The 10265-nt window shown below is 37.0% G+C and overlaps 1 protein-coding gene across 1 annotated transcript in view; it reads right to left on the bottom strand.

The window, feature by feature from the left end:
- LOC144967391 (soma ferritin-like) overlaps window positions 1–8816 on the bottom strand; it is a 17133-nt gene extending 8317 nt beyond the window's left edge. The window contains exons 1-2 of the mRNA XM_078904533.1: window positions 8454–8816; window positions 4790–4936 (exon numbers count right to left, since the gene is read on the bottom strand). Coding sequence (XP_078760659.1) covers window positions 4790–4936; window positions 8454–8558 — 252 coding nt within the window. The 5' untranslated portion in view covers window positions 8559–8816. The remainder of the gene's footprint in view (window positions 1–4789; window positions 4937–8453) is intronic.
- Window positions 8817–10265: the final 1449 nt, after the last annotated feature.

Genomic DNA, 10265 nt, shown 5'->3' with positions numbered 1-10265 from the left:
ATCTGCATTTAGTTTATAAGGTGGGCTCATTTGAATTAGCCCGACCTAGTACTAGAGAGGCCAGACAGCAAACTCGGAGTTCAGCGTCAGGCGACGTGACGATGGGATGACGATGTGGGCGGAGTGGAGTGGTTGGGGAGAGGGGGGGGGGGGGGGGGGGGGGGTTGATAAAAAAAAGAACAGGAGCGTATCCTGGTTTATGTATTACGGGGTGCATGGTGATTCTCAATCTATCAAAAATACACACAAATTGATTTCAGTACGAAGTATTAGGTTTAAGTACTAACTTTTGAAATTATCTAATTTAAATTAGATTATTTCGGACCTGGTAATACAGCATATAACTTGAAAAAACAGGCTGGTATTTGCCCACCCTGCCCATTATTACCAGCCGTCCCTGGGATTCATTAAACGTACCCAAAGCGTATTACAAGGATTCCCTAGCTAACAGCAGCACTTGCCATGCAGGACGATATGACGCTTAAAGGCCAGCTACTCGTTTTACATATGAGTACCTTAAGAGAATGTGATCAAATAGTCTTTTCCAAGGACTCAACTATGTGCCGCTCAGAGCAGGACTCAAACCCTCGACCATCCAGTTCGAAAGTGAGTGCCAGTGGCAGACTACACACAAAACGATAATATTAAAGATAATTGGGTCATTGAATGACAGGTCAAACCCTGAAGGCATTGAATTGGATAACTCATTGGATTGGATAACAAATTGGATTGGATAACCCAATGGATTGGATAACTCATTGAATTGTATAACTAATTGGATTGGATAACCCAAAGGATTGGATACCTCATTGGATTGGATAACTCAATGGATTGGATGGTCCGATGGATTGGATAACCCAATGAATATAATTCATTGGATTGGATAACTCATTGGATTGGATAACTCATTGATTGGATGACCCAATGGATTAGATAACCCAATGGATTGGATGATTCAATGGATTGGATAACTCAATGGATAAGATAACCCAGTGGATTGGATGACCCAATGGATTGGATAACTATAATAAATGGATTGAAGAGGGAAAGTGAATGAGGAAAGTTGGCCAATATCTAGGGCGATGGTGATCGATATTAGAAGGACAATTTTTCTGGCCAAAACTTTAAATACGTGTTTTGTTTTCATACCACAGTAGAGCAATTAATGGGACGACTTTGAAAACCAGTGTGTTAAATTAAATTCACGATGTTTAACGTCACGTCGTTTGTTAATTGGTTTGTGATGAAATGACACGGAGTTACGATGCTGGTGTGAAACGCACGACTTGTGATGAATGATTTGTAACCCCCCCCCCCCCCCCCTTTGCTCACTCTCTCTCTCCTCCCCCCCCCCTCTCTCTCTCTTTCTCTCTCTCTCTCTCTCTCTCACACATACACGCACACAAACACACACACTCACTCTCTCTCTCTGTCTCTGTCTCCCTCTCTTTATTTCTTTCTTACTATCTCTCTCTCTCTCTCTCTCTCTCTCTCTCTCTTTCTCTCTTCGTTTCTCCTTCTTTCTCTCTTCCTCTCTCTCTCTCTCTCTCTCTCTCTCACTCTTTCTTCCTTTCTCTATGTCTCTCACTCTCTCTCACACGCACTCTCTCTTTCTTTCTTTCTTTCTCTCTTTTTCTCTCTTTCTTTCTTTCTCTCTCTCACACACTCTCACTCTTTCTCTCTCTCTGCCTCTTTCTTTCTTTATCTGTATCTTTCTATTTCTCTCTTCCCCCCCCTTCTCTCTCTTTCTTACTCTCTTTCTCTCCCTCCCACTATTTTTCTATCCCCCCGCTCTTTCTCTCCCACTCTCTGTGAAGACGATATAGATGAAAACAGCTGTTGTGGCCCACTGTATGTAACTGCTATCAAGTCGAGATGATTTCAGAGATATACAGTACAAGGTGTACTGTACATCACATGCCCTTACAGAGAGCACGTCAACATAGCATTACGCATGCGTCTCTTTTATAATCTGAGGATAACTATTGTTTGGTTAACGATATACCACTTTCAAAATGTTATTATATACATACTTTTATAAACTAAAAATATAACCATTAAACCTATTATGATGAAAAGTTCACAGTGCACCAGTTAAATTGTTTCTCAGCCATCTTTTAGTCTGAGCTATCGAACCGTGAAGTTAGTGATTTCACGGTGGGTCATCTTAATCTTGGATGCATTCCTTATTATTTTTCATTCTTTGCAATACATAACCATGAACTTTTCATCAAAATAAGTTTATGGGTTATATTTTTATTTTATAAAAGTATTATTTAATAACATTTTGAAAGTGCTGTATCATTAACCAAACGATATAAAATATTATTTCCTCAGTTGATAAGAGAGACGCATACGCAATGCTATGGCGACGTTCTCTCTGTACTGTAAGGGCATGTCTGTACATCTAAAATTAAGGATGATCTAGATCACGAAAATTGACATTCCAGTCTATTTTTAGATTGTTGAAGTTAAAAACAAAAACACAAAAAACAAACACTAGTCAATGATGTCATTGCAGACATTTATTTCCTCCCTCAGATTTTATAACAAAAGATTAAAATTATAGTGTTTACAGAGCAAATGTGTTTATTGCTTTTCAAATTCGGCATTGCGAACCACAATGCGTCATAGAGAGAGAAAAAAAATGCGGCATAAGGAATTCAAATATGCAAGATGCAAATAGTTGACGTCACAAAATTCTTTCATCATTTGTAAGTAGTCAAATTTTAGAACGGGAAATCCTTTCATTGCAATAAGGAGAGCAAATACGGCATTGCAAATTCAATTTCGGCAAGACGTAAATACTAGTTTTGCTATCAAGTTTCTTTTCAAAGAAAAAAGGAAATGAAAAAACATGCCTGCTTTGTAGTTTGCTTCTTAAACCTTCATTGCCCTTTCTCCAGTGACTAAACTTTTGTTTATCTAATCCCATCCACGCTTGTAAAGTGTCTTACTTACAGTAACAGTAACATTCATACCTTGTGGGTTAGTGAGAATAGTGCCGAAATGGGCAAAACTGAGAGAGAGAGAGAGAGAGAGAGAGAGAGAGAGGGAGAGAGAGAGAGAGAGAGAGAGAGAGAGAGAGAGAGAGAGAGAGAGAGAGAGAGAGAGAGAGAAATTAAGTGGAAAAAAAAACAGAAGAAAAAATTATATGTATAACCGGCATTATACTTCCCCATCTCAGCATTAAATCAAACTTAATCGAATGATCAATTGACGAAACAGCCAAGACATTTATATAGATCACAGATTGAATCGTAACTGTTTTATTTACCAAAAATATTCAGGTTCAAATATTATAAATTATATCATCCATGGTAAACAGACAGGAAGATGAGACTGCATCCGCCGGAAGGCGCCATGCATCGCTAGTGGCGTGAAAGTAACTGTCCCCTGCTCTGCTGACAGTAGTGAACAAGACTTGCCATTAGACTTTCCCAATGTTCATTTGTAAGACGATGATGGCGAATTTCTGCTAAATAATGTTTTATAATGTTTTTTTTTTCTCCATAAGCTGAAAGCGCTTTCACAAAGGTTCAGAAAGGAGGAGTATAATGTTAACAATAAGATCATATGATTTTCCGTCAAAGGAATGTTTGGGGCATTCCGATGTGTTGGTGCATTGTCAATTATGAAATGTTCTGAGTCTGTTACGTGTTGTCTGCTTGCATCTTGTAGGAAATTGTTAAATCGTTCATGGGTCATGCCACCTTTCAGTAATTCATTGTAAATAAGTCCATGCAAACTATTTACTGCAAACATCACCGTGATAGTTTCCCCCTGGTTGGCCAATGACAAGACAGAAAACCCGAGAACCTCTTTGTAAACGACCCCTTGTTCTTATTTTCACAAATTGATTCCCGTTACATCAACATAAATAAAATCGTTTACTGCAACCTGCATTAACAGTGTCGCAAATTGATATCTATATAAAAGGTATTTTCTGTATTCCAATGTCTCGGTACATCTTCAAGTTTATTTAGAGTCAGCAGCAATTCATTACCATGTTGCTTAATGCACTGCTCCTGACATGAGGTTCTGTTGGTAAATGGATGGTCGTTAACGACATCTTTAACTGATTTTATATGGCAGCGTAAACATTTTCATCCCGTTTTCCACCAAAAACATTTGTTACCATTCCATTTGTTGTCAACTTATCTCTTTATAATGTGATAGGCAGTATATCGCTTAGTCCCAAATGCTTTGTTAAGAGCTTTATTATCTTAAAATCTTTCATATGCTTCCAAAATACTTATGTCATGTAACGATATCTTGGAACATTAATTTTCCATGTTTTCCTCTTAATTATTTGTGGAAAACAAAAACCGACCCAATCGACAAATGAATTTTTAATCAATGCCGCATTTGAATTCGCTATTGAATATTTGTCTCTATAGTGCGTGGTCATATTCACCAATAAAATTGCACGCCTAAATTGAATTCTCTTTGCCGCATTTGGATTCCTTATGTCAAAATTGCGTTCTCTATTTGTACATTTGCCCTGTAAACACTATAAAACTAGAATTTTTAAATACATTCATCCCGCAAATAAATATACACGAACACCGAAGATGAAATTATTGGATGAAAATTGTCTGTCACCTTAATATCCAACAACTTGATTCTTCCACCCTGTAGCTAAACACAAATAAACACTCAAAATCAAATCATGGTTACAGATTGCCTATCAGCTTAATCTCCAACACATTTACAAACCCCGTAACGAGACAAAAAAATAAATAAATAAACACTTGAAAGCATATCATGAATGAAAATTTCCTGTCACCTTAATATCCAACAACTTGATTCGGCCACCCCGTTGGTTCTGGTATTTCATCAACTTCTCTGCGTGCTCTCGTTCCTCGTCTGACGCTTTCTTGAAGTATTTGGAGAATCCAGGCAGTGCCACGTCATCGCGGTCAAAATAATATGCCTGTCAAAGATTGAAAAAGAAGTCCTTCAGAGTCATTCAGCCCATGGAGCCGGAGCTTATCCCAGTTTCTAAAGCGTGAAATGGACAATAGTAGCAATTGCTAGCTACCCTTCGGATATGACGTTGGTCAATTTTAAAGTGCTTTCCGTCTCTCTAACTGTCCCAGCTACCCAATCACTGTTGAGTGTGAAAAACGAAAAACAAAAAAAAACAAAAAAAAAAAAAAACAAACAAAAAAAAAAAAAAAAAAAAAAGAGAGGGTGGGGGGGGGGGGGGATCAGAAAAAAAAAATCGACTGTATCTGGGATCGATCTCGGTCCCTTTGCGTGTGAAGCGAGTGCTCTACCAATTGAGCTATCGGAATCTCCGTCATTGATTGAGGAAAATACAAATATTATGGAAAGGTGCGGCTATGTGGTCTTGTAGTACGACACTCGCCTTCGGATCGGAAGGTCCTGTTTTCAAGTCCGGCTCTGAGCGGCTCATAGTTGAGCCCTTGGAAAAGGTTCATTCCTCACATTCTCTCACCGTCCTCAGGTGTAAAATGTGTACCAGGCCGTTAACAGCGTTGCCTCTGTCCACAAAAAAATTGTAATATTATCGTCTTACAGGGTCGTGTCTCGTCTTTAATGTTAAGTGTGGCTGTTGGCTAGGGACCCATTGTAAAGTGCTTTGAGCACGTTTAGTGGATATTGCGCTCTATAAATGCTCTATTTTTTAAATGGTTTGTATGAAACAGTAATAGACAGTGCCTTCAGGCAGGCAGATCTTTTTTTTTTTTTGGGGGGGGGGGGGGATTTTAAAAATATTTATCTCTATTTTTTGTCTGGCGGCACTGTTTTTTTCATACACACTTTTTTTCCAGATCTCTATCTTAAACCAGTGCCTTCTCCCGGAAGGGCTAAGATGACAGTCCCGTATGTTTTCGTCCTTGTGACTATTATTTTGTCTCCAATCAAGGGACTGAATTTTGGTAGCAAATGCATCTACTCAATACATCCAGGGGGACCCAATAGCTCAATTGATAGAGCACTCGCATAGGGACCGAGATTGACCACGGGGGCAGTCAAGAATTTTTTTCTGACCCTTCCCCCCCACCACCCACCACCCTCTCCACCGGGCAGTGATTAGGTAGCTGGGTCTGTTAGATCTGGCGGAAAGTACTTTGCGACAGACAAGCGTCCTATCAAAAGGGTAGCAAGAAATTGCTATTGTCAATTTCATGTCATAAAAGCCGAGATAAATTCCCACTGTACCATTTGGGAAAAATTGCATAAACTGGCTCTACTCCAATGACTATTAGCAAATATTAAAAAACGAGCTTTTATATTGCACAATATCCACTAAACGCTCTCAAAGCGCTTTACAAAGGCAACACGTAACATATATAGGACGAGACATGACTCCTGCTATGCGACACCTATTACACTTTTTTTTCCAACAGAGTCAATACTGTTAACGGCCAGGTATTCATAATACACCTGAGCACGGTGAGATAATGAATCAATAATGTGAGTAAAGAGCCTTTTCCAAGGACTCAACTATGCGCCGAGTGAGGCCAGAACCCAGTACCTTCCGATCCGAAATCGAGTGTCATACCACATAGCCGCACGAATATAGTGAGTTGATCACCTTGAATTATCCAAACAAAGAAACAAATTGAACTCTATCAAACTACGAAAACGACAGATATTAAAATATTTTCAAGGTTTAAAAATCTCCAGTGGAGAGTAGTTGTGCGGCCATCTTAGTTAGCAATCAATTGTGCTGAGAGACCTGGGCGTTCAAACCCTAACAAAATATAGAATATATTATAGAAGCTAAATTTATCTGTTTAATATCAATCCTGCCAGTTCAGATGTTTTCCTTTGGATAAATAAAACTTTAATTTAACCCCAGGTGAGCTACTCTATAACAGGAACGAAGATGGGGTCACTAACTCAGCTATTTGTTATTGTTTTTAGTCAGCCATTTTTATTAGTACTTTTCATTAAATTCTATCAATCAGACTATAACCGTTTAAGGTTACACATAGTTTTGTGTGTTGGTACGTTATAGCCAGCTGGCGGATGTTATGAGTATATTACTTAAACGCATAGCATCAATATTTACTAATTGTCATTAAAGTGGCGTCTCCATGGATTTTTTTTCATTCACTTTGTTTTGGTGGTGGTCACCTTGTAATGTGATATGTTTTGGTTATCAGTGTCAAGCTACGAGTTAACAAAGGCCATTTTGGAACAACACAATTATATGATGAGGACATGGGTAACGATTTTTGGCATGTACTTTTTTTCTAACTCAGAGGTTAAAGTCGGTTGGCCCAAGCAAAATCATGATGATGATGATGATGATGATGATGATGATGATGATGATGGTGATGATGATGATGATGATGATGATGATGATGATGGTGATGATGATGATGATGATGATGATGATGATGATGATGATGATGATAAAAACAAAATTGAGGTTTTATATAGCGCAATATCCACTAAACGTGCTCAAAGCGCTTTACAAAGGGTCCCTGACCAATAGCAACACTTAACACATAGATAGTATGCACTTGGCTAAGAAGTTCACAATATTGCCATCCGGAAGTAAAACTGGCCAACACACGAAACTGTCTGTAACCTTGAAGGTTTATAGTCTGGTTAATACAGGTTAGTGAGAAGTACTCATAAACGCGGATGGCAAAAAACAATAACAAAGACATGATTGACGTCATCTTCGAACTATCTATAGAACGAGACAGTTAGGTGATGTTACACTTTCTTTTCGGACAGAGACACCGCTGTAAACGGCCAGGTACTCATTTTACACTCGAGTACGGTGAGAGAATGTGAGCAAAGAGCCTTTTCCAAGGACTCAACTATGCGCCGAGCGAGGCTCGAACTCAGGACCTTCCGATCCGAAAGCGAGTGTCATACCACAAGACCACATGATGATGATGATGATGAGATAATATTAATATATAATAATAATAATAATAATAATAATAATAATAATAATAATAATAATAATAATAATAATAATAATAATAATAATAATAATAATAATAATAATTTAATGATAATAATAATAATAATAATAATAATAATAATAATAATAATAATATAATAATAATAATAATAATAATAATAATAATAATAATAATAATATAGAACGCACGGTATCCTCAACAATGAGGCTCTTGGTGCTTTAAATTACAACACAAAAAAATATTTAAAGTTCATGATATCAAAAAAAGAAATGTTTGGATTTCTTGATGATGATGATGATGATGATGATGATGATGATGATGATAATGATGATGATGATGATGATGATGATGATGATGATGATGATGATGATGATGATTATGATGATGATGATGATGATGATGATGATGATGATAATTAATCATGTAGGCCTATGTTATGTTGAATCTGGGGGTTATGTTATGCCAGTATTATATTATTATATAACTTTAGTGTCAGATGGAGAAGATTACCTAAGGGCTACAACAACTCACCATGGAGTGATAGGTGTACATGGCGAACAACTCCATATTGATTTGACGATTGATTCCTGCCTCGCACTCCGGGTGGAAGTTCTGACGACATTGGCTGGCAAGCATTCTTCTGTGAATTGTCTGGAATAAGTCTAGGGAATTTTTGTCGAGTAAGGATGAGATACGAGGAATCACTTTGAACGCAGCAATGATGGTCGTCGTGTGGTGGACGTTGTTGTTGTAAAGGGATGAAAGAAGATTTAAAAATTTAGGTCAGTTTTTAGGGGGGATTTTTTTTAAACCTGAGAAGTAGAAATTAGGAATCGTCTTGGTCACAGCAAAGTCAAATTTATGTTTACATCCGGGAATTTTTTTGTCCTTTCGATGAAACAAATAAAACGTCACATATTAAATTATGATCGTGAGGCAAAATGGAATGACGTCATTATTGGTAGTTTTTGTTTTTATTTTGGTGAGGAATAGCATGGCGTTGTAGGAGAGAATAAGGATTGGAGAGGGGGTGGGGGTAGGGGGGGGGGGGTGTGTGGAGTCTTTAGGAAGTGTCAGGTTCCTGTAGAACGACCTTGAGTCTCAAGAGGAAGTTAGTTTAAGGCGACCATAAGTTGTATATTTTCAAACCTGTTGTTATCTATTCGTTTTGTATGCTATTTTGGGTATCGATTTATATTCATTGGCACTAGAGTACTTTCCTCTTATACGAGACCAGCCGCAGGTGTATTTTTTAGCGGCCTCAAACCCCTACCACCCTCAAGTCATTTAGACCCCTATGGTGTATGCCACCTGACTTTAACCTGGTTTCTGTGTTATCGAATGGACAGTAACATTGTTTGCTACCCTTTAGATATGATGCTTTATTTCCTCGTGTTTTCCGCCACACCTAAAAGACCTAGCCATCCAGTATTCTACAAACTGAGTTATCGCAAAGCTCACCAAACCAAAAACCTAAAAAAAAAACAAACATCATTCATCTCTTTATCTGCATTTATTCTCTTCGGGTTAAATTTCCATCATTTTCCGATTCAGAAAAATTAAGATTGACACTCCATTCTTTATTTATTTCGATCCAGTATTAATGACGCAACGAGTGATTATTTACCGTCTACACATATACAGCTTCATTGATCACTAGTAACTCTTATTGTTATTACATATCATTATCTGTCATAAAACAATTAGGAAACTTTGAATAGTTTTGAAAAACAAAGCGGCACTTCGAAGTCTTTCTATTTAAAAACAATTGGTATGTACCTCAAGCAACAACTTTCACTGGACTATGCACTTCTTTGTTAAAGCAAAACCCTATTATACAACACTCACGGGACCGTATAGAATGTATCTTTCCAAATCTCCAAATTATAACTGTTGTGAGTACCATTTTCCTAAAATGACACCATCACAATGCTTTTTCAATTTTCTAAGATATTGGGACGAAAGTTAGTTATCGCCTATGGCACATTGAAACTATTTTGAGGACAATAAATATTATTATTATTATCATTATTATTATTATTATTATTATTATTATTATTATTATTATTATTATTATTATTATTATATTATTATTATTATTATTATTATTATTATTATTATTATTATTATTATTATTATTATTATTATTATTATTATTATCATCATCGGTATAATCACAGAATAATAAAAAACAAAACAAAAAGTTAAAAAAAATTGTATCAAACATTTTTCTCTCTCTCGTTTTTTTTAAAAGTTGAAAGATTTGTCTGTTTTACCCCGTATTATTAATATTAGATTATCTTCTCCTTGTCGAGCAATACCTCCTGGGTCTGCCATCCAGCA

The sequence above is a fragment of the Berghia stephanieae genome, chromosome 3 (assembly GCF_034508935.2).
Source record: "Berghia stephanieae isolate SIO BIC M18660-M18661 chromosome 3, UCSD_Bste_1.3, whole genome shotgun sequence".
Taxonomy (NCBI): Eukaryota; Metazoa; Mollusca; class Gastropoda; order Nudibranchia; family Aeolidiidae; genus Berghia; species Berghia stephanieae.
Note: the sequence above shows the minus strand (reverse complement) of the source record. Positions and strands in the feature narration are given on the sequence as shown.